Source organism: Folsomia candida, unplaced genomic scaffold (assembly GCF_002217175.1).
Source record: "Folsomia candida strain VU population unplaced genomic scaffold, ASM221717v1 Fcan01_Sc004, whole genome shotgun sequence".
Lineage (NCBI taxonomy): Eukaryota > Metazoa > Arthropoda > Collembola > Entomobryomorpha > Isotomidae > Folsomia > Folsomia candida.
Genome location: NW_019091196.1, coordinates 6,007,500 through 6,029,751, shown reverse-complemented (window position 1 = coordinate 6,029,751; position 22,252 = coordinate 6,007,500). Strand labels below are relative to the sequence as shown.

The following is a 22,252-nucleotide window of genomic DNA, read 5'->3' as shown; positions in this document are numbered from 1 at the left end:
CCGAAAAGGTTTATTCCCAGTGTTCCACTTTGTACGGGTCTAATTACATAAATCTCCATCAGGTAAATGAATATATGTACTCAACCTTTATGAAAATGGGAGCAAATCCCTTTCCTTCCCAGCCATTAAATTGGACACCTATTGTACATGCACTCTAAATATTAATTGGAAGTATTCATTAAGAGTTGACATCGTTGGCAAAAAAACAAAATTCGGAATGTTCGCAAAATATTTTTGCTTGAAAATTCATTTGCAAGCTTTAATCTCCAAGTATTTACTAAGCAATTTTTTTCAAAATTAATTTTGCGACGCGAACATGCTAACTCGTAATGAATACCCAAATGTTTCACTTTCGATTTTTTTTGCCAAGCTGGAATCACATTTTCAGATACATTTGAATTACTACCAACTAAAAACAATGTTCACTCTCGGTACAATTTTGTTACTACATTATTTAGGGTTTAAGTAACTCTTCTTGATCATATTTTAGTGTACGGTACATGCTCTTTAAATCTTCATTTCGAGATTGTCACTCATTCAGAGTTGACACTAATACCGGAAAAGGCTCATGTGCATCAACTTACGGATCAAATCATGATGAAATGCAGTGCATGTACATTTTTCTAATCTAATTCTCTCTCATCACAATTTTTTCATCACGTCAAAAAACATGAAATTATGAAACTTTCGTCACGATATTAGTATTCCATGCATTTTCTCAGATTATATTTAACAACAAAGCTCTCAAACTTTACAGGTAAAATATCACAAGTTTACAATCACCGACAGGTACAGCGATTGTATGCAGCCTGTCATCTTATTTTTTTACAACGGTGATTTTCTTTTATGCACAAAATTTGAAAAGTTTAAAAATGTTCCCGTCACATTTACAAAAGAAAAACCCGAAAAAGATCAAAGCCATAAAACAGACACGGTTCTAAAAAAAATTGAGACCGACGACCGACGCTCAAAATTTCTGTAAAAATATACACAGACTAGAAAACCAGCAGCCTGAGAGCCGTGCTGTCTGCCGTCCTTGTTAATAAATGATGCAGTCGAAAAGACGAGACAAGAGTACATTTTAATCTTATATGCAGGATTTATTCTATGATTTTAACAAGTCCAAAATCGAGACAAATGTCCCTGAGATTCTCACTAACATTACATTATTGCCGATTATTACACGATTTTTTGCATGGTGTTGCATGATTTTTCCATGATTTTTTGCATGATTTTTGCATGATTTCCAGTGGAAATTTTCCACTGGTTTCGGTGCAGTTGTATTTATTATTCGAAAACCTGGAGTTGTACATATTTAATCAAATTATTCCAAAATAGTATAATTTAATAAATTATAATACCTATTTTATTTATTTATTATTTAATTATTTAAAGATGTATCTATTTCAATATAAATATAAATTTATATTGGAATAAATAATTCTTAAATAAAATTTGTTCTGCAAAATATTCCAAAAAGTAAAAAGCGTCGCTGAATCATTACAATTTTTAAGAAATCGTCATTGATTTATAATTTAACAAATTATCTATGTTGTATGTGATAAATCGTGTGGGATTGAATTAACAAGTTTTTTTTTGTAAGTTTAACTACAATGTTTTTTTTAACTTAAATTTTTAAAATTTTAAAATTTGTTATTTACACATAAATATCACAAAAGGTTAAAAGTTCGATTTTACATAAACAATTATTTAACAAAGTGCCAGGAATGAAATAATTAAAATAAGCAAAAGATAGCATAATTCGCAACATTGGTTTTGCACAGTTTTGCATGCATAAACGTACTCCACGAACTAATCCTAAGAGTTGCATGCTAACTCTTTATTTTCAGCTTTGTTTATCCGTTTTTGCACTATGCTCGTCCTCACAAGCGTCATGTCAAGGACTTTCTGTACATATGTACATATGTTGCAAATATTGATTTCATACTCATACCTCACATTTGTACAGCAAAAACCATGCAAAAACTGAGCGAAACTGGTCTCCAACAGCATACCGACAGACAGCACATGTTCTTTGTACCTTCAGCCGTAAATTTTTGCACGCCTCGGACAAATTCTGTACAAATTGTAATAGTTTCTTAAAAACTCCATCCAGAGTAAGTACATACAAAAATCCTGTTAAAAATTTCTCCTAAAACTACTAAAATATATCAAAATTTCTAGAAACATAAAATCAATCAACATGCCTTCCTTCACCGATATCGCGTGGATCTTCACATTTCTCATCGTCTTCCTAATCTCCTACCTCATCTACTCCGCTTATCGAGAAAGTCGGTACTTCCACTCCAGAAAAATTTTCTACTTGGGCAACGATCTCTACAAGGCGATCTACTTCATGATGATCAAGAAAAAAAGCCTGGTCGACATGGTCCAGATCAATTACGATAAGATGAAACAGGCCAACGCCGGCGTGGGAGGAAATTCCGAGCGGGGCAAGAACAACTATCTCGTCACAGATTTAACCATCCTAAAACACGTCCTTGTCAAAGATTTCGACCATTTCGTCAACCGGAGAACCCTCACGATGCCAGCTACTGACATCCTAATCAAGAAAATGCTTATCTTTCTGCATGACGAGCCATGGAAAGGACTGCGGTCAAAGTTAAGCCCGACCTTCACCACGGGCAAGATTAAACGACTCTTCCCCCTCTTCAACGACAGTGCGAAAAAATTGGTCAAATTTGTCGACGAGCGGATGTCGGAGTCGGGGTCCGATGGCGAAATCGACTTGTGGGAAGGCTACTCAAAATTCACGATGGACACGATCGCCTCCGCCGTTTGTGGGATGAACTCGCAAGCTTTCAATCAAATTGAACCTTCAATTTTTGAACGGATGGGGAAGAAAATGCAAATTTCCTTCAGTGCCAAGAACATAATAAGCTTTATGGTGATGTTCAATTTTCCAAGGTTTGCAGCCTGGTTGGGGTTATCCATGTTTGGGGCGGAGATGCACGAATTTTTTGCAGGTGCGATTAAATCTTCGATTAAAGAGAGGAACAAATCAGGGCGGAAGGGGAACGATTTTATTCAGTTGATGTTGGAGGCGAGAGAAGATAAGCTGGTGAAGACGGATGAGGCTGAGTTGGACAGGTTTGAGAAGGATGCGGTTATCAAGGGCGAGGTCAAAGGGCAAGAATCTGACTTGTTATTGGATGATGATGGGATAGTTTCGAATTGTGTGCTTTTTATCTTGGCTGGATTTGACACGACGCAGTCACTTTTGCTGTTTTGTGCGTATGCTTTGGCGATTCATCCGGAAATTCAGGATAAGTTGAGGATCGCGGTGGATAAGGTTTGGGAGGAGAATGATGGCGATTTCACGTATGAGTCGGTACTCAGGATGACGTATTTGGACATGGTCATAAACGGTACGTGTAAATTCTTATGTGCCAATTTTTTTAGTCTTACTGATTTGCATGATTTTTTTTTCGCAGAAACTCTACGGTTTTATCCGCCAACCGCATTCACAGATCGAGGTTGCACTCAAGACTACGTGCTGCCTGGGACGGACATCTCGCTGAAGAAAGGAGATGGAATCATTGTCCCGATAATGTCCATTCATCATGACGAACGGTACTATCCAGAACCTGAAAAGTTTGACCCGGAGAGATTTTCACCCGAAAATAAGGGGAAAATTAACACGTATTCTTTCCTCCCGTTCGGACAAGGACCAAGAAATTGCATTGGTAATGGAATAATTGGAATTTAAGACGTTCCTCCGATACTACTGGTTGTTTTTGCAGGAATGCGATTTGCATTGACCGAAGTGAAACTCGCAATTGCCCAACTTGTCCACAATTTTGATATCGAACCCTCCAAAAGGACGCTGATTCCGATGGAGTATGAACAAGCAGGATCTCTCAAACCAAAGCATGGCATGTGGCTGTCCCTGAAACGAAGAAATGATATAAAATAAATATCATAAATATAAATATCAATTTCACGACCGAATAAAATAAAATTTCGGATAGCATTTATAAATGTAATAGTTAATTAGTGCATACCAAATTTTTAATAAGGTCTGAATTGGAATGAGTAAATTTGACATATTGCAATTTGAATACTTTTATTTCTCATAAGCTATTATTATCATCACGCACTTATCAACGCCATGCTTATCGTTAAGAAAATATTCATCTATGAAAGTTTCCCAATCTACCCAACCAAGAACCGCGATTGCATTTGTTAAACTCCTCGTGAAACAAAAAATAAAAGTTACACCGGTTTTGGTTTCATAATTTTTTGTCTCAAAATTATGAGACTTTTCCTCCTCTCCAAGCTTATCCAGCACACCCCCCGGTGTGGGGGTGGGAAGCTTATCTTTGATATCAAACGGATCTCGCGACAAATGTCGTCTCTCGGTTATCTGCGCGATTCTTACAAATGTGAGGAAGCCTGGTCGAAAAGATTGCAATCTTCTCTCCTCCAAAAAGTTAATCCAGGTAAGTAAAGTAATTAATTATGCTAATTTTAATTACAATTCCGACATGATACATAATTATTTACATTTTTCTACATCTTTTTAGACGATTTATTCTTCGAGATGGATCAGAAATATCAAACCGATAAGGTCTTGAGTGCCGTGGATGTTGATATCGTAAGTAATTTCAAACTTTGATATTTAATCGGTGCATTAATTAACTAATTGTAATAATTATTCATTCTTCCAGTACATGAACAAAGTCACAGACGTTGAATCCCTCGACGAAATGGAGGAGGCAGTTTATCGTTTGAGAAAGTCGCCCGCTTCTGCAGACACGCTCCCATCGACGAATCACGCCCTTATCAGGGCCTTCATGGCTGCTCAGAAGACCGACGACCTTCTCCGCATATTAAACGATCGCCTCAACTACGGTGTCTTTCTCGATTTCCATCTCGCCAACATTTTAATGGATGAATTTCTCAAAAGTGGGAACAATCGTGGTTAGTAATTAATAAGTATCATTCTAATGATTCAAATAATTAATGTGGATTAGAATTATGAAATATGTGTTGATATTTAGACGCTGCCAAAGTAGCAGGTCTGCTCATGCTGGAGGAAGATTTTGGTCTGCCGACTTCCAAACTATTCTGTCTCCTGTCGTGCCTCAAGTATTTGAAAGATCCGAAACCCGAGGGTTGGGAAACTGTCGAAACTCCAAAGGGAGATGATGACGAAGAAATTGTAAGAGATTAAAATTCGGTTACGTTAATAATTTTTGATAAAACCAAATTTTTATTTTTATTTTTTATGACTTTTCCAGAAAAAAGTCAGGGTTCGCTTCCTCCGAAACGTTTACACCGACCAGCACTTTGACCTCTACGAGCCGCACCACATTGTCGGGAAAACTTTGGGAAGCGTTGGCCAACTCGTTACCGAAGATGAAGCTGTCTCCCACTCTGCCCAACTCCTCGGCTGGGCTGTGTACGGAAAGTGGGAGAAAGTGAAGCAATTAGTGGACAGATTGGCATCCGCTAGAAAACCCATCTACTCAGAAGTCGTGAGTACATTTTCTAATATATTTTTGCATATAAAAAAACAATCCAAACTAATTTACATTACACAAATTTCAGCTCAAAACAGTGTCCGAATTGGTCGACAAGGCTCTCGCCGAGGTGGAAGCATCCCCAACTAAAACTCTCCCGAAACCCAAACTTCGTCAATTATACGGAATGAATTTAGATGACAAGGGTGTCGCTGCGTTCTGGGATCGGATCAAGTATCCAGCCTATGAGAAAATCCTGCCTAACATTAAATCAAAGTTGACCTCGGTAGGAGTGCTTGCCAACCAGGAAGATGGTGCATTAGTGAAGAAGGCGGAGGAACTGCTATCAGGCGCCTTGTCAGAAAGGGAAGAGCAGGAAATTGCCAATCAGATTAAAACGTATGCAAAATAAATAAGTATGCATATAATTAGCATTTTAATTAACTACATAATTTCTTCTCTAAAGTTATGAAGATTGGGAGGCAATGCGTCTGGCTGAATTGGAAAGGCAAATCCGTAGATTTAAAGCTTACAAACTGACGGAAGATATTGAAGCGAGAAAACAAGAGCTCAGAGAGAAGGAAGAAGTAAGAAGTTCAGCCATATTTTACATCAATTAAAAATGAATCGAATTAATCGAATCTCTCTTTTCTCACCAGGTAATCTTCTTCTTCGACCATGAAGAAGAATGGATGATGAAACTTCCCCCAGACCAACAAGCCGGCTACAAACTACCCGAGGATTACATTCCCTCAAATGCAGTCAAATTCGTTAAAGTCATCCCACCAAAGAAAATTAAAACGAAAAAGGCTAAAGTCTAGACGGATAGCTTTAATTGACACTTCAATTTATTAATAATGAAAACAATGCTAGATAGCAAAACTTGTAGGAGTATTTAAATAATTAGTTTTTAAGTATACATGATACGATCCTCATTTTTTATAAATTAATACATACACGTAATTTGTTGATACCACATCAGTTTGACAATAAATTAAGAAAGAATCGTGCGTCGTCTCTAAATAAATAGTCTTGTCATCTCGTCATCACTGTGCTTAAATCTATATTACAATTATCGCCAACTGCTGAACGCGCTGCCACCAAAGGATGCCGGCGGAGGGGACTGTCCTCCCCCACCACCAAATGCAGATTGTTGTTGTGCTTGAGGCTGTCCAAATGGGGACGTGGGCTGACCACCACCTCCACCAAAAATAGATCCTCCTCCTTGACCAGGAGAACCAAACACTCCTCCTCCTCCACTACCGAATCCTTGCTGCTGTTGAGGGGGCGAGGCTTGAGCCAGCGCACCAAACGAGGGTGCAGCTCCTTGTACGATCGCACCTCCAAAAATGCTTCCTCCTCCCGTCGCTGCAGGACTACTTGAGCCGAAAGCCGAACCAAAAGTAGAACCCGTAGTACCGAATGCAGGACTTCCTCCGAACGCGGGAGGTGATCCAAAGGCGGGCGTTCCACCAAAAACTGGGGCACTGCCAAAAGCTGCAAGGGAAAATGGGGGATATTTATCAAAACTGAGGGTAAGGATAAAATAAAGATAACTACCTGGCGTAGCTACTCCAAAAGCAGATGTTGGTTGCGCCACGGCCGCAGGGGCAGGAGTTCCAAAAGCACTGGCTGTATTGAAGTGAAAAATATTTTAAAATTAGTTTTGAAACCGAGTTTTTATTCATTTTCAAAACCAGCGCACCTTGACTTGTCGGAGATGCAAACGAAAATCCAGATTGCGCCGTGCTACCACCTCCTCCACTAAACAGTCCTCCAGTCGGAAGGGTCGTCGTCCCTCCAAATACAGATCCACTAGTAATTCCACCACCGCTGAATGGCGAAGCTGGTGCGGCTCCACCTCCAAACACTGAGGTTGAACCCCCTCCAAATGGTGAAGTCGCTGCTGCTGTTGCTGGGGGTGAAGTTGAACCGAACGCAGATCCGAAGGCGGACCCACCAGTCGAAGCAGGTGTTCCAAAGGCTGAACTTGTCCCAAAAATGGAAGTCGTTCCTCCTCCAAATCCACTGGAAGAAACGGCAGGAGTAGTCGCCGACCCAAAAACTGCGGAACCCCCAAATGCTGGCTGTCCTGTCGTTGTGGCACCACCAAATACCGATGTAGATCCAAAAGCACCTACTAATTTGGGCACATATTGCAAAAATTATTACTCAAATTGTGTATCGTTAATAAATTCCTCCTCACCTGCTGTACTTGGTGACGTCGGCGACGCGAAAGAAAATCCAGTCGTCGCCTGTGTCGTACTTTGTACTCCCCCTCCTGAAAACAACCCACTTTGTGGAGTACTAGGCGTCTGCTGAGATCCGAAAATTGATGAGGCCGCATTAGTAGTGGTCGGAGTTGGTTGACCACCAAAAGCGGACACTGATGTGGGTGCCACGACTGCTGGACTTGATCCGAAAAGGGACCCTCCCGACGTGACTGTAGCAGGCGTTGGAGCCCCAAAAATTGAAGTAGGAGCAGATGAAGTTACTATCCCCGCAGAACCAAATATTGAAGACGAGGCTGGAGGATTTGAAACCGTCGATGTCACCACCGCTGTTCCGAAAGGTGACGTTGCTCCTAAAGCGGATGAAAGTCCAAACGTAGATATTGGAGCGGTAGAAGTAGGTTGTGGTAATGTCGTAGTAGTTGAAGTAGTAGAGACCAACGTTCCTCCTCCAAACAGACTTGATGCCGGTGGCGTTACTGTGGTCGACGTCGTCGTCCCGAATAAATTTTTACTCACAGAATTCCCACCGAAAACTAAATTGGTGGAACCTGCAAGTCCAACAAATACGAAAAATCATAACCATTCACAAAAAAAAAATCCAAAAAATAATAATTTAACAATTACCCGTCGCGGGGGTAGTTGCAGATACTGCTGTTGATTTACTTAAATCAATGACCGGTATCGTTTGCTCACTACTTTTAGTTATGTCGAGAGCACCAAACAGAGCAGATGATAATAATGTCGAGTCCAGCGTCTTGGTGGAAATTGTAGTCGCAGAAGATTCTTCTTTTTCCGGAGGTGTTACAGCCTCCACTTCGACCGAGTATGGTTTCGATTTTGGAATTTCTTCCAGCAGCGGCGGAATTGTTGCCGTTTTTCCTTCATCTTCCCAATCTTCCTCCTTCGGTTCGGGTGCCTTGGTCGTCTTCGGAATCACATAGCCACCCAAGAGGGACGACGTCTTATTACTTACAGGAGTTGTAGTAGTAGTAATAGTCGTACCGCTCCCAAATAAATTCGGAGGAGGGCCCGACTGTGCCCCCGTCAAAAATGGTGTAGTTCCTCCTCCCGATTTTAATCCACTGCTCAAACTGAGATCAAAAGTTGGCAGGGAGGCGAGCGGACTTTGTCCCCCCGTGGCAGGTTTGTTGTTATTGCTGACACTGCTGCTTGTTAGCAGACTCGTCAAGGCTGGCGAGCTAGTGGAAAAAGATGCTGTTGATGAAGGAGCCGCAAATAGTGACGAGAATGCAGGTGGATTTTGTGAGATTGTTACTCCTCCACCTCCTCCAAATATTGATGTCGGCCCAATCGGCACTGTCATGATTGGAGGAGCAACTGATTTCTGTACGGAGGAAGAAGTCTGAAGTCCTGATGCTGTCGTGGTTTGAGTTTGTGGTAGAGTGGGGGCGGACGAACTGGACGATAAGGTAAATCCGAGTCCTCCTCCCAGGAAAGATTTTCCAGTAGCATCACCCAACAAAGATGACGAAACTGACGCACTTGTCTTCGCCGTCGTAGTCGGCGCACCAAAGGGTGATGTCATTGAAGAAAAATTAAAAGTATTCGTCGACGCACCAAATAATGATGGTGGAGGATTTGTAATTGTACTAGTCGTCGTAGCTGTAGCAGATCCCATCGAAAATCCGAACGACGAAGAAACCGCAGTAGTCGCTGGGAATGAAACGAGGCTCGGAATTTTAAGTGGTTCCTGACTTGATGGCGCTGACGACAACATGGCCGCTAACATGGGGGAAGAATCAATCGAAGAGAACTTTACTGCTGGTTCTTGCTGCTGCTGCTGAGGACTAAACGGTTTAACTTTATCGTCTCCAAATGACACTTGTGGTTTCGAAGGTACTGGTTTAACCAGAGGGGATGCTCCTCCTTCCTTTTTAACCTCTTTCGCTACAGTTCCCGTCAAAATAGACTTGATCTCATTGTTCTCTCCATTACTGCTGCTGCTCGTTCCAGCCTTATCGTCTAATTTTTCGATGAAATTCCTACTCCTTGCCGCTGCCGCGGCGGCCCTTCCCTTCACACTCAGATCGTACGGATCCACAACACTAGGCCCGGAAATCTCGATGTTCTCCACTCTTGAGACAATCTTGGTCAACGAGTCTAACTTCTTGGCCGAAATGCGCATAGGTTTCTGATCCCCTAAGAACAAATGTGTGGTGTCTCGTCCCCCTCCTAAAATTCCGGCATCCTTCAACCTGTTCAGTTTCACGCGAGACATTCCAGCCGTTAGATCGTCCACGGTCAATTTTTCAGCCACGGAGGAGGGGACTTTCTCCTTCTCCGCTTTTATCTTGGGCACGTTACTTTTCGGCACGGTGATTACGGGTCGCTCCTTCAACAAGGGCTTATTATTCCGGTTAGCCTTGTTGTTTTTGTTGATAATGTCGTTATTATTATCCAAAAAGTTGTAGTTATATCCCATCGAGGGGACGTCGAAGGCACGGTGGTCTTCGATCCCGGCAGTTTTATTAAGCCCGATCTGAACGCGGAGGAGGTTGATGTTATGGGCGAGTCGTTTAATAATTTTTGAGTGATTGGCCAAGGTTTGGTAGATACTTTGTATGATGGCAGAGTTCTGGAGGGGGTTCTGTTGATGGGATTGCAGTTTGAAGAAACGTTCACACTCTGCAGTTTGGCTTCGGATGTATCTGAATAGAAAAATAAGGGACACAGTTAGTTAATTGGCATGACTTTTGTAAAATTGGAAATTTCAGTGGCATTCAAAAAAATTAATTCAAAATTTGACACGACAAATTTCGCAAGAACTTGTTCTCTCTTGTTTAACAAAATCCGAAAACGTAAAATATGACCAACTTTCTTCACAAACTTATCACAATTTTTCCTCCTCCATCACTTACTGATATAATTTTTCAATTTCTCCAAACTTCGTCAACCTCCCAGCATCCATTGGTTGCGCCATGAGTAACTGAGCATATTTTGGATCCTTATTCCTCTCCTCGAGCGCCTTGGCATATTCAAGTTCCGTGTAATGGCTTACGATCCGCTCTTTAATTCCGTTTACTTCCTCCTCTTGAACATCCTTTGTTTCACGTAGAGTTGAGGTAAAGTCTTCCATCAAATTTAGCCGTGACACGACGCCGTCTTCAACCTCCTTCCGAACTTCGTTGAACGTCTGGACAGTCTTCTGATGAGTTTCTGCCCTTCGTGTGTGAAACATTTCCAACCTGACAAAAATTAACAAAATTGTTGGGCTTGACAAAATTTCCTACCCAAACTGAATTAAGTTTTTAAATTATTTCATAAATATTTAAGTACCGTTTCTGAAACTTTTCCACTTCTAAGAGCACTTCATCCATGTCAGGTTCGTCATCGCCGCTACCAGCCTCGCGAAATCCTCCTTGTGCCCGTTTCTCCTCCACCATCCGTTTCAAGTCTTCGACCTGTTGTAAGTTTGGAAGTCCAGTCGTAGGGAGTTGTTTCATATCGAAAAGTGGTGGCTGTTGTTTTACAGGCGCCGAAATTAGTTGAACTGGTTGTTGTGGTGGTGGTTGCGCGACTACTTGATCGCTTTTTGCAGGGTCGACAACAGCTTTATTAATGACAAGCGGATTTATTAGCGGTGGTGGTGCAGAAGTAGCACCAAAATTTGACAATGGGTTAAAGTTGAACCCGGTGGTTTCTGGTAAAGTCTTTTGGGGTAAGATACTTGATGAAGGCTGATTTGTAATTAAATTGAACGGGGCAGTCGTCCCCTTATTAATTGATGGCAGTCCAAACTGAACAGGAGGAGGAGCAGCAGCAGGAGCAGCAGGCTGACTGATTTCTTCCTTTCTCTTTTGAGCAAAAATTTCAGTTGGCAGGGCTCCCACAACCTTTTGAAATACAGAGGGCGCATCTCCTTTGGAATTCACCAAGGCGAATGATGACAATGCTCCTGCTTCTGATAAAACGAACACGACTGGAACACCGCCATAGGATTCCGTCTCGTCAAAAACTACACTCTCCTCTGATCCCGTGAAGAGAGTCGCTCCAACGGCGAAACTGTCGATTGGAATGGCTGCACGACGATTGTCATTGAGGTCGGCGATTGTCCAGTTTTCGCCACTACTAGCTGCGCTGAGTCCTTTTCCGAGGAGGACGACATCATTAATGGTGTTGGACGTGGCGACAATCACATTCCAGGCGAGGAGGGGGACGAAACTACATTTTGAGGCGGGATCAACTCTGTCAGAGACGAAAACGTCGCCGAAATTGGTGTAGGTTGGCGGACCCCCTTTGACAAGGTCGAGTTGCATCAGGTCTACAATAATGATAAGCCTTGATGAGCAATTTTTAGTTAAGTTTAATTGTGAATCAAGTTTTACCCACCAATATCTTTCCCGTCTACGACGTAATTTATTATAAATTGTGTAGTGGACGTCCAAAATAGAGCTGTGGGTGTTCTTGCGCTCCCACCCGGGCCTGGAATTCGCTTAGCTTCGGCACAATCCAATTTTAATTGAGATAAAGAACCGTCCGCTTTTCCGACGACGAGTTGTTTCCCTTTTGGACTCCAGCACATTGATCTGCACAAAATGCATAATGCATTTAATTTGAGTAATTACGAGTAATGCTAACAAAATTGATTCAAGTTCTCACCTCACAATACCCTTGTATGAACACATCTCCACCGAATTGACCCCCTTGATCGTGACTATTTGAAGAAATCCGTCATCACAATTAATTGCCAACATGTTACTCATATTTTCGCCCGGATTCCAAGAAATACCACAAACTTTTGACCCATCTTTAGGCGATGCGCGAACCTCAGCAATTGGGTCGCACTTAAAACCCTGATCAAAATTCAGTCATTATTATTAAATTAATCATCACTTCATAATCATTCATTTACTAACCGGCGTAATTAGGAACTGATCCAGTTTGAATATTAAAACAAATCCGACCCCATTTCGCACCGTGTCCACGGCGAGAAACTCTTCCCCAACGGAAATGGCGACCAGTGTGGGAGGTGGCGCAGAAGGGAAAGAAGCGATCGCAAAGGGGACTTGACTCAACTCAACTTGTTTCTGATGACTTTTCCCTCCCGTTGTTTGCACCGCTAGGACATCCGCGACGCGAAGGAGGTGAAGACCTTGTCCTTGTCCGGCGACAAAGAGAACACCAAATTTTGAAGAACACGACAAACTTTGCGATGAGCGAGATAAAAGTTCCGAAGCCGGGGATGGCGATGGGAGAAGAAGTGAAGGGTACGATTTGAAAAACAGGTGCTGCAACATTTAATTTGGTTTAATTAACTAATTATACAACCTTTAATAATTGATAAAACTCACATCCACAAAAAATGAAGCCGGACCCTGGACAATTATTGGAGCAGCAGCAGGGGGTTGAGCAGCCATTTTATCTTAATTTCTAGATGACAATTACAATGTAAAACATATTTAAATACAAATTAGTTAAAAATTTGTCAAACTCAAACTAAAAATAAATAAAAAATCTTGCTTCGCCTCACATTTCAATCTTTCACTCCAGAAAAAACGGTCATAGGTCAACTTTTCGCCAAAGTGAGTGATTCTTCTTGCTCCACAATTAATTACACCAAAATAATTATAGCACTTAATTAAATTAAATATATTGCAGTTTAAATAAATATTGAAATTGAACAAGTGCACGTTTTTATACGGCTCTCTCACTTTGTGACGATCGCGGCTCTACTGGCGCCTATTACCATCGCTTGAGACGACAGATTCGCAAAAAGCCAGTCAAGATTTCCCCGGAATTATTATTTTTTTCAGAAATCAATTTTTGATTTTTGGTAAGTTTTACTTCAATTTTGTGATAACAGCCCACAGAGTTGATAACATTTTATCATTGCTTACTCAAAAACGATTCAAAATTTCAAGTTTTAGCAATCTTTGACTACATTTTTTATTTGACACATGAAATTAATTAATTTTGCAATTCTGAGTTTTTTTTGCTAATTTGCAGATGTCCTTCCCCTGTTGACAATATCTTGTCCCCTTTTCCCAAATATGAAGATTACCGACTGGATTTTACCCAAAACTTCATCACCATCGACCGCATCGCCGAATACCAGTACCAGCAGTAGTACGCAACAGAAGGAGAATCGTCATAATAATAGTTCCAGTAAAATGCCACCTAAAGAGAAAAAGTCGACGGGAGGAGGTCATAGTTCATCGTCGCCACCTAAAGAGAAAAAACCCACCGCATCGTCTTCCTCCGCTGCAGAATCGTCGACACCTCGACAGTCAACATCTGGCAGTAGTGGTGGCACGACGACGACGACACCGCGATTGCATTCCACCAAGATAAAGCAAGACGTGACCTTGCCACAAACTAAGGTCAAAATTATTATGAAATCGTCCCCTGAAATTGACCAAGTTGGGAACGATGTTCTCTTTCTCATTTCAAAAGCGACGGTAAACATCGTAAACTTAAAGTTACTTAATTATTGATTAATTCAAAATTTCAAAGCTAATTATTCTGTAATACAGGAACTCTTTATTGACCACATTACCACCCAAACTTACACCCAGTCTCACAAAGTGAAGAATATCGAGTACCGACACTTGGCTGAGATGGCACATAAACATCCAAACCTGGAATTTTTAAGGGGTACAAATTAAACAAAATTGTCCTAAATTTTATAATTTTTCTTCAAAATTCACGAATTTTACTCCATTTAGATATCGTCCCAATGAAAATGACGGCTCGCGATGCTTTAAAAGAGGTTGCAAAACACCGAGCTCACGCTAGCCGAGAACTTCTTGGCGATTAAATTATGATAATTTAATTTCTTCTACTTAATTAACTAGTGGTAGTTAGTTAATTTCTTTGTGGGTAGTTTTTCTGTATCACTTCTTAAGTTGTGGCTGTTTTTTTACAAATTTTGTTATGCATTACCCAACTTGAGCCTATTTTAATCTAATACGTTTCCCATTATAATTACATATAGATAATAGAGACGTTGAGCGAGCGTTCAATTTTATGATTCAGTTAAGTAAATTGCTACATGATTTTTTCAAAAATTGTGTGTATAAATTTCCAGAAAATAATAATATGTGCATCACCAATCATTCTTTATTCCTTGAATATATATTTTTAATCTCATCCATCACATTGCTCGCTCTTCTATTATTAACAATAACAACGTATTAATCCAGTATTATGATTAATAATTTCATAAAAAATCTGTAATAATTATTTTTAGTTTGATCGTGAGAAATCCAAAGTATAAAAAAGATAATATTGCCCTCCTCTTGCTGCTCTATCGTCACTTGTTGAAAAATTATAAATTAATACAGTTTTAAAGGAACCAAACCAAACCACTTCACCCACAACGTGGCGTTCATACGTAACTATTTTTATTACAAAGTTTTTTATCCAATATTCTCATAAATATCAAATCCGGCATAAAACACGTTGATTTACTGATGATTCAAGATAGCAGAAAAACAAACAAATACTTTCACTTTTGGTTGATTGGTGGTTTGGTGAGAATAGAAAAAATAAAGTATCTTAAATTTAATTGATTAAAGACGATAATTAAGACGACGATTCTTCTAGGATTAGTTCATAATAATTTGATTCATATAAATTGTCCAACGCAAATAAATACATTTTCGCTTCTTTCTTTTTCCTAGTCACTTCGCGGTCCATCGATTGGCATCGTGTGTAAAACTTCGTCCAATAGTTGCAATGCGCGATGTAGGTGAACCTAAATAATCAAGTTTAAAACGTTAATTGAGTCCAAATTAACTGGTCATTTATTTTTGGAGTAGATTATTTACCTCAATCCAGCAGGGCGTCTCCTTAATCGACTGTCTCGGATAGTCGGGCCCCCAACCTTTGACAAAACTTAGACGTAGGATGCATAATCGCCTCAAGTCGTCGACCCCGATTCCCGCAGCGGCCGTGAGACTAGTTAAATTTACATATTCTCATTTATTATTTCCTGCAGTAAAATTTGTGTAGTAAATAAATTGTCAAACCTCATCGCAATTCCTGGCGCGATCCCTCCAACTGCACCATGCCCTTAAACAATCCGACTTCTTGTAGATCCGATAATTGTTATGTATTTGAATTGTCACAAATTATACCTGGTATATGTCCAGCCACGGCGGCGGCTTGTGCCTGTGCAGCTGCTTGCGCTGTTTGGGCCTGCTGCTGCATTTGGCGATGGCACTGGCGAAGGTCGAATACTTTGATGTACGCGGAGGGATAAACTTTATGGACAGCTGAAAGGAAAACCAGAAGTAGTTAGTAATGCCCCAACGTACTTCACACCAAGAAACAATTGCCGGGTTTTAAAATGGACCCATCCACCCCCACCTCTAGTAAAATGACCCATGTTGGGTCACCATCCCCCTCACCACCAATTATTAAGAGGATGAAATGGGAAAGTGAGGTAAAGAACGGATGTACGATTCTTATGACAGGTATGTTTATTATATTACTGATAAAATTATGCAATATTATTATTGAATGGGGGCTTAATAAGTTTGCAATTTTTGTATCTCTTAATAATTATGATTGTATGAACAGGTCTAGCGAAGTCGGGGAAGACCACGATTTCGAAGGCCCTTGCTGAAATGCTCAAATCCAACAAGGTTCCCGTCAAAGAGATAGATGGAAAGTATTTGAGGGCTGGTCTCTGCAAAAATCTTGATTTTGACGAAGAGAAGGATAGGTCGGCGTTTGTTCACTTGGCTAGTGAATACGCAAAAGGGTTCACAGAAGAAGGGTTTGTGTCCATCATTTCCATTGTGGCTCCATTACATGAGGTGAGATATGAAAAAATGTGATATTGCATGATTAGGTTGCTAATTTTATGCATTTTATGCATGTATTTTTAGGACAGACAGAAAGCCAGAGATTCTCATGAGCGAGATGGACTAAAGTTTGTAGATGTCTTTGTGGATAGGTCAAGATCGGAATGTGATGCAGAATCTGGCCTGAGTAGAAATGGTAAAACTTTGGGTCATGCATTAAATTGGATTTTGACTCATTTTGACTTTATTTTGTTTGTGTAGTCATGAACCCTATTGATGCGGACTACGAGCCACCCACAAATCCAGATGTTCATCTCAAACGGATTGGCAACAACGTGGATGAATTGACGAGACATCTTGCTTCGAGATTAGTTGGATATGTGAGTAAATAGTTATGGAATGCACAACTGAATGAACTATTATTCATCATTATCTGTTTATCGTAGAAAATTGTTCAACCACTGTTCGCTCAACCTCAGTCGCCGTTTTCTCCATCCATTTCTTCACCCAGATCAACAGTTCCTTCTCCCTTTACAGCAACACCTTCGCCCTCCTCAACGACATATTCCTCTGATTCGGACTTTGGTGCTGGAGAGTTGGACGACGAAGGGGATAGCGTCCCAAAATTCAAACTACCAAGGAAGAGTGATATCCGAACAATATTCGACTATGTGAAAAGTGTTCTTGTTCAAAGAGGTTTTGTTGGAAAGGATGAAGAAATCGACAAACATCCCCTATTTTTTGAGCTAATGGGGGAATGGAGGAGTCACTATAATATTCATAAAGAAAAAGGAGTCGAAAAGTTTTTCCCAGTCCAACTTCATAAGTCAACTCAGAGGAAATCAGCTACACCCACAACAACCCCAACCAAAGGTGCGAAAACCCCCCAAAAAGACGATGTCGGAGAAAACAAGTGGGATGAATTCATTCCTTTACATTGGAACGGATCAACGTTGTGTTACGGCACTATGCAAAAAGGATTCCCTCATCTCAAAAAATGCAAACAATGTTGGTCGAAGGAAACATCAGAAGGCTTTTTGTGTAATAACCATTCAGCAAACCGATGTCAAACTGTCGCCGTTTTGCGTGACATTAATGAGAAGACCTTTCATTATCATGCGGCGTTAAACATTATGAGCGTGAAGAAAACAGAATGGACGTCAGACCTAGTTAAAAAATATGCTTACAACAGCATTCCCCTACAAAAATACCTGTCGGATCATCGTAACGCACAATTCACTCCTATCTATGAAAAATCTATTCTTCTCTCCTCTCCGGAACGACTCCCTGTCCAGCATTCCATCACAGTAAGTTACCGATTTAAGTGTGTAAAAAGTTAATAACAGTTGTATTTGTATTTGTAGTTGTCAGTCGCGCTCATCACATTGTTCAGAAACATGGAAAAAATCGAATCAGATGCACCCATCAGACCGCATTCGTTCTTACATAAACAGTTAGTTATGTCCAACGCTAATTTGGCTGTGGTGGAAAAGATTTTGGAAGAGAATGGAGTGGCTTTCACCGTGGAATATGATGATGATGATAGCAGCTCCCCATTAATCAACAAAGATCGATATTGTTCAAAACTACCTAGGGTATATTGTGGAGTAGAATCCAACAACAAAGTCAATGTTGGATTGAAAACGTCCAGGAGGAGGGAAGAGGAGGATCATTCTGCTTACACCCAGTTAGTTTACATACTTGCATATATCTAAATCAATTTATCATGCTAAAATGCTTGTTTCTCTAATGTAGTAGTGACCAATTCAAATCAGGACCCATCTACCAAACCCCCCTGTCAGATGAGCAGCTAGCGATTGCAAATAACATTGGCACAACTAAATCTTTTAAACAGTGGACGGATCAGCAGAGGGATCTATTCGATGTGGTGAAACAAGATTGCACAAGGAAGGAGGGATTGGGTCATGCAGCTCTTGTTCTTGCAGAAATGAAGGGCCAATCCTACAATGGCATCCTCATTCAAAGGGACAATAAGAAATACGAGAATGTACAAACTATTGAGAAAGGGGACAGAGCTTTTGTACAGGCAGTTTTTAAGCTTTTAACGGGAAAATCCCTTACTGTTTTAGTTGAGCATACCGATAATATGAGTTTTAATGTTGATATATAAATAAAGGCATTGCATTTATTTGCCTTCATACGTCCCTCAAACATATGGTTACTTTCTTCGCTCTTATCTCCTGTCCAACGCATTCAATCTTTTATGTACTCCTGACTCACCATCGCCCGGAGCGCGCCCCGCTTCACGGTCGAGGTAATAACTCTGCACGAAGACGGAGTGGTCAGACATGCAGCGCAGCCAGACGTCACCTTCCCCTTTCAACTCGAGTTGTGCCCCTTTTCCGATGTGCAGTCTGAGTTGGAACGATAATTATTTTAATTATGGATCATGATTTGATAACCATGTATAATAAATACCTCGCTTTTTCGCTCTGCTCTGTTCGATGCACATTGCTCAGTGCGCCGAGACAAAATCTATTTCCGCCAGAAGGATCCTAAACACACAAAATATAAAATACTTTTTAGTGTACTGTGCGAATTTTACTGTGCAAAATTAATTTGCAAATGTTTTGTCTTTGAATTCTTTATAAACATCACTTACGACATATCCGTCAATCGTAACACTTGGCAAGCTCGATGGGACTTTAAACGTTTCTCCAACCTGTCGAAACAAAACATCAATCACGAATAATTAACATTGCATTATTATTCACTTGACTAAATTAAAGTTTGTACCTGCGTATCCAGCTCAAAATATGCAATCGAACACCAAAATTCTGGCTGCGGTTGGGCCGACAACATTGGTCCGCCACTTCTTATGTTATCGTCGTGATATATTTGTTGTTGATGGAGGGCTAATGATCATACCCCGGACAAATATTTTTTTATCCTACCCTACTCGTGTTGAGCTCAACATGAGTAGGGTAGGATAAAAAAATATTTGTCCGGGGTATGCTAATGATTAGTTAACAATTAAATAATTAAAATATAAATTAAATAGCATGTTCATTGCAACGTACGGTATCCGGGATGAGTCCGAATATCAGACATGGGTTGCTGCATGGTCTGCGTGTACTGTAACGTGCTCGTAGGACCGCCCCCACTCCAGGACGAGGGAGAATTATAGGTACTGTTCCCAGCTGAATTGTTCGTCACGGTAGTTACCGCGATCCCAGTGGAAGTAGAGGATGAGTGACTCGTCGAGGCGGATGGCACGACGGGGACGACGCCAGAATTTCCAAATTCGACTCCTTGATTGTACTGGGAACGACCTGAACGTTTTTTTAGATTTTTTTTTAATTGTAAATTTAGGAGAAATTTTAAGAATAAAACAAGAAGTATTAAATTTCCATAATAAACTAATTAATTACCTCCCCCAGAAAAGAATCCGTTCCCATCCTGTCCAATAATCGACCCGACCGGACCACTTGGCGTGTTTTGAATTGGACCCCCCACGAGCGGGGACGTCGCCCCAATCCCAACCAAACCTACGACCGAAGTACCACCTCCAGAAGAATCTCCTCCCACCTGGACAGAAAGTCCGGCATGCACCCCGGGTCCTGGACCTCGTTGTGAGGCATATGTAGGCCCCGGCGGTTGAGGCGGATGATGTTGCACGGTCGGCGACTGTATCGAAGAGCTACTTGCGCCTTGAATATTATTATTCGAGATGGACGACGACGTCGACGGACCTCCCGGCGACATGAGTCCTGAATCTGATGAGGCGACCGACGCGATCCCACCCCCACTGCTGGTGTTCACGTTTAGACTGATGGGCTGACGACCGCCACGGTCCATCATAGATTCGACAGAGGAAGGACCGCCACTTCCTCCAGCGGAGTATTCATCTTTAATCCGGGTGCTCCCACCGGGCGATTGGATGCTTAAACCGGAGAGGTCTAAAATTTTGAAAATTGGTATTAATTCGGGATGAATTTTTACCGAATTTTACTCATTTTCATACTTTTGCATGTCGTATCGAACGAGCCAAAGTGATCTCTTGACAATGACGAGTCTGGAAAAAGCACAATTTTGTAAACTTTGCATGCACAATTAATTAATCAATAATTAATTAACTATACTTACCAATTCCTGGAGAGACGACCCTCTCGTAATGATAAGGATTAACACAGACGGAATCACACTTGAGGTCAAACGCAAATTGACAATATTTCACGTGTTTCAACTCATTTTTGTGAAGGTCCGGCCATCGCCAGATTCGGGCGTAGATAACGTGTGGAAATCCTTTCCGGCCAGCGACCTAAAAATATAAGTACATTATTTCCATTAAATTAACTCAACTTTATAATTAATTAAATTAAAACTTTACAAAAATACCTGCAACCGACCGTCCAACGTTCTCTGAATTGTGACACATTTACTCGGCTGGGCACCATTTGTTGTAATGGCAGCAATCAAACTGTCCAATTCGTCGCGTTTTTCCTTAATTTTTAAACAAAAAATACAATTTCATAACCACTCCAAAATTTAAGTTTTCCAAAACAAAATTTTGTTTACCTTTAATTTCTTGACCAAACTTTCGATCGCTCTTTTCGCAAAACTTTCCGACTCGCCCCCTTGACGATGACACATCAAAGAGTGGACGATAGATAAGCAAGCATCCGCACTGGTTGGGGCCCCTTGGGCATTCATCCCCCCAAAGTCTCCCATCACCTTATTTATTTTCACCAAAACGCTTATCCAACCTTTAACAAAATTTTGCCAAATTTGCAAAAAATTTGTTTCTCTAATTCGCACAATCAACGATTCAACAACTTCTTTTCAACAACAATCAAATGACTAACATGATGACGACGTGCAAAATTACGAAGAATTCATTTTTACACGAAATAAAACCTACAACAAACAAACAACAACTAATCCTCGCAAACTTGAAGCATTCGGGAAGAAAGGGTGCAAATTGGGGCAAATTGAGATTCGCAAATTCACACCGAATTTATTTTTCGCAACTTTCACCCAACACAACAAACAAGCAATCATCATTATTATGTCGTTAGCTTTGCACAATTTTATTATTATTCTGACTTCCTGGGCTGATTACCGAGTTTTCCGGTCTTCGGAGATTGAAGATAAGACGTCCTATTATTAATAAATAAAAGCTATTTTGCAAATTACACACAATTTCATGCCAAAAATCATACTCAAAATAATTGCAAGAAAATTGCACCATGTTTTCACAAATTATGCACAAACCTGGAAAATAACAATGGAACAAGGTACAAAAATAAAGAAGGGTATCTGTTATGGTGATCGTTTTGGGCTAAATTTCGATGAGTTTTGAATTATTTTGATAAGAAATTAAGGCGATTTTTTGGGCTAATATATCTTATCAAAATTCGTTTGGTTGTCAGTGGTTTTTGATTGGTAAATAGAGCTCAATGATTCTTACCCCGATTTAAGACTTGGGGAACCGTTTTGCCAGTCTGTCTGTTCGTCTGTCTGTTCATTTTCAACTTTGTCAAATGAACCCCGATTAACTGCAAACTTGGCGAGTTGGCAAATTATACTATCAAACAATTATTCAGCATGTCTACTATAACTCCAAGGGTCCTGTTTGAGTCACTTCCAACCCATGAATGTAATCAATGTTTTTTTCTTGTCGGGCTTTGGTTTATAAACATTGGAAATTTTATGCAAAATTGTAGCAACGCGCAACATGGTTACCATTTTATTAATACCTGTGGTAATTTTGCATGGTTTCCATTTTATTCCCTGTTTT

At 40.6% G+C, this 22,252-nt stretch overlaps 6 protein-coding genes across 8 annotated transcripts; 4 read left to right on the top strand and 2 right to left on the bottom strand.

Moving 5' to 3' along the window:
* The first annotated feature begins 1,961 nt into the window (after window positions 1–1,961).
* Window positions 1,962–4,082, top strand: LOC110848289 (cytochrome P450 9e2). The gene is made up of 4 exons (XM_022095469.2): window positions 1,962–2,117; window positions 2,185–3,389; window positions 3,456–3,707; window positions 3,765–4,082. Exons 2-4 carry the CDS (start codon window positions 2,204–2,206, stop codon window positions 3,935–3,937), a joined length of 1,611 nt encoding a protein of 536 aa, XP_021951161.1. The 5' UTR covers window positions 1,962–2,117; window positions 2,185–2,203; the 3' UTR covers window positions 3,938–4,082.
* Window positions 4,083–4,202: 120 nt separating this feature from the next.
* On the top strand, window positions 4,203–6,505 carry LOC110848187 (28S ribosomal protein S27, mitochondrial). The gene is made up of 8 exons (XM_022095336.2): window positions 4,203–4,463; window positions 4,548–4,618; window positions 4,692–4,944; window positions 5,025–5,185; window positions 5,265–5,501; window positions 5,575–5,885; window positions 5,953–6,073; window positions 6,146–6,505. The coding sequence occupies exons 1-8, from the start codon at window positions 4,277–4,279 to the stop codon at window positions 6,305–6,307; spliced, it is 1,503 nt and encodes a 500-aa protein (XP_021951028.1). The 5' UTR covers window positions 4,203–4,276; the 3' UTR covers window positions 6,308–6,505.
* LOC110848186 (nuclear pore complex protein Nup214) lies at window positions 6,313–13,368 on the bottom strand. 2 transcript variants are annotated; one of them, XM_035851371.1, is made up of 12 exons: window positions 13,212–13,368; window positions 13,033–13,111; window positions 12,598–12,969; window positions 12,341–12,534; window positions 12,071–12,267; window positions 11,018–12,002; window positions 10,600–10,926; window positions 8,345–10,389; window positions 7,693–8,268; window positions 7,192–7,623; window positions 7,047–7,118; window positions 6,313–6,983 (listed from the first exon to the last, which is right to left on the bottom strand). In XM_035851371.1, the coding sequence occupies exons 2-12, from the start codon at window positions 13,096–13,098 to the stop codon at window positions 6,559–6,561; spliced, it is 5,691 nt and encodes a 1,896-aa protein (XP_035707264.1). In that variant the 5' UTR covers window positions 13,099–13,111; window positions 13,212–13,368; the 3' UTR covers window positions 6,313–6,558. The 2 variants fall into 2 exon arrangements, with proteins under 2 accessions (XP_035707264.1, XP_021951027.1); XM_022095335.2 differs by having other exon boundaries at window positions 7,192–7,626; window positions 13,212–13,366.
* A 16-nt stretch (window positions 13,369–13,384) lies between these two features.
* On the top strand, window positions 13,385–14,796 carry LOC110848125. The gene is made up of 4 exons (XM_022095250.2): window positions 13,385–13,514; window positions 13,688–14,139; window positions 14,215–14,335; window positions 14,407–14,796. Exons 2-4 carry the CDS (start codon window positions 13,732–13,734, stop codon window positions 14,496–14,498), a joined length of 621 nt encoding a protein of 206 aa, XP_021950942.1. The 5' UTR covers window positions 13,385–13,514; window positions 13,688–13,731; the 3' UTR covers window positions 14,499–14,796.
* LOC110848123 (mothers against decapentaplegic homolog 4) lies at window positions 14,783–21,397 on the bottom strand. 2 transcript variants are annotated; one of them, XM_022095247.2, is made up of 14 exons: window positions 21,031–21,397; window positions 20,851–20,955; window positions 20,599–20,773; window positions 20,477–20,527; window positions 19,884–20,411; window positions 19,533–19,784; window positions 19,249–19,367; window positions 19,115–19,174; window positions 18,931–19,007; window positions 18,733–18,866; window positions 15,820–15,957; window positions 15,712–15,754; window positions 15,511–15,640; window positions 14,783–15,437 (listed from the first exon to the last, which is right to left on the bottom strand). In XM_022095247.2, exons 1-14 carry the CDS (start codon window positions 21,181–21,183, stop codon window positions 15,360–15,362), a joined length of 2,043 nt encoding a protein of 680 aa, XP_021950939.1. In that variant the 5' UTR covers window positions 21,184–21,397; the 3' UTR covers window positions 14,783–15,359. The 2 variants fall into 2 exon arrangements, with proteins under 2 accessions (XP_021950939.1, XP_021950940.1); XM_022095248.2 differs by having other exon boundaries at window positions 15,712–15,742.
* On the top strand, window positions 15,952–18,663 carry LOC110848124. The gene is made up of 7 exons (XM_035851372.1): window positions 15,952–16,158; window positions 16,265–16,503; window positions 16,576–16,687; window positions 16,753–16,871; window positions 16,938–17,798; window positions 17,856–18,178; window positions 18,247–18,663. The coding sequence occupies exons 1-7, from the start codon at window positions 16,032–16,034 to the stop codon at window positions 18,620–18,622; spliced, it is 2,157 nt and encodes a 718-aa protein (XP_035707265.1). The 5' UTR covers window positions 15,952–16,031; the 3' UTR covers window positions 18,623–18,663.
* Window positions 21,398–22,252: the final 855 nt, after the last annotated feature.

Coding starts and splice junctions, on each gene's coding strand:
- LOC110848289 (XM_022095469.2), top strand. CDS start 2,204: ATGCCTTCCTTCACCGATATCGCGTGGATCTTCACATTTCTCATCGTC. Junction 3,390..3,455: donor TTTGGACATGGTCATAAACG/GTACGTGTAAAT, acceptor TTTTTTTCGCAG/AAACTCTACGGTTTTATCCG. Junction 3,708..3,764: donor AGGACCAAGAAATTGCATTG/GTAATGGAATAA, acceptor TTGTTTTTGCAG/GAATGCGATTTGCATTGACC.
- LOC110848187 (XM_022095336.2), top strand. CDS start 4,277: ATGAGACTTTTCCTCCTCTCCAAGCTTATCCAGCACACCCCCCGGTGT. Junction 4,464..4,547: donor CCTCCAAAAAGTTAATCCAG/GTAAGTAAAGTA, acceptor ACATCTTTTTAG/ACGATTTATTCTTCGAGATG. Junction 5,186..5,264: donor GAGATGATGACGAAGAAATT/GTAAGAGATTAA, acceptor TGACTTTTCCAG/AAAAAAGTCAGGGTTCGCTT.
- LOC110848186 (XM_022095335.2), bottom strand. CDS start 13,098: ATGGCTGCTCAACCCCCTGCTGCTGCTCCAATAATTGTCCAGGGTCCG. Junction 10,927..11,017: donor GTGGAAAAGTTTCAGAAACG/GTACTTAAATAT, acceptor AATTTTTGTCAG/GTTGGAAATGTTTCACACAC. Junction 10,390..10,599: donor GAAATTGAAAAATTATATCA/GTAAGTGATGGA, acceptor TTTTCTATTCAG/ATACATCCGAAGCCAAACTG.
- LOC110848125 (XM_022095250.2), top strand. CDS start 13,732: ATGAAGATTACCGACTGGATTTTACCCAAAACTTCATCACCATCGACC. Junction 14,140..14,214: donor TTCTCATTTCAAAAGCGACG/GTAAACATCGTA, acceptor TCTGTAATACAG/GAACTCTTTATTGACCACAT. Junction 14,336..14,406: donor AAACCTGGAATTTTTAAGGG/GTACAAATTAAA, acceptor TACTCCATTTAG/ATATCGTCCCAATGAAAATG.
- LOC110848124 (XM_035851372.1), top strand. CDS start 16,032: ATGGACCCATCCACCCCCACCTCTAGTAAAATGACCCATGTTGGGTCA. Junction 16,159..16,264: donor ATGTACGATTCTTATGACAG/GTATGTTTATTA, acceptor TTGTATGAACAG/GTCTAGCGAAGTCGGGGAAG. Junction 18,179..18,246: donor GATCATTCTGCTTACACCCA/GTTAGTTTACAT, acceptor TCTCTAATGTAG/TAGTGACCAATTCAAATCAG.
- LOC110848123 (XM_022095247.2), bottom strand. CDS start 21,183: ATGGGAGACTTTGGGGGGATGAATGCCCAAGGGGCCCCAACCAGTGCG. Junction 19,175..19,248: donor ATTTTGAGCTGGATACGCAG/GTACAAACTTTA, acceptor TTGTTTCGACAG/GTTGGAGAAACGTTTAAAGT. Junction 19,008..19,114: donor TTACGATTGACGGATATGTC/GTAAGTGATGTT, acceptor TTGTGTGTTTAG/GATCCTTCTGGCGGAAATAG.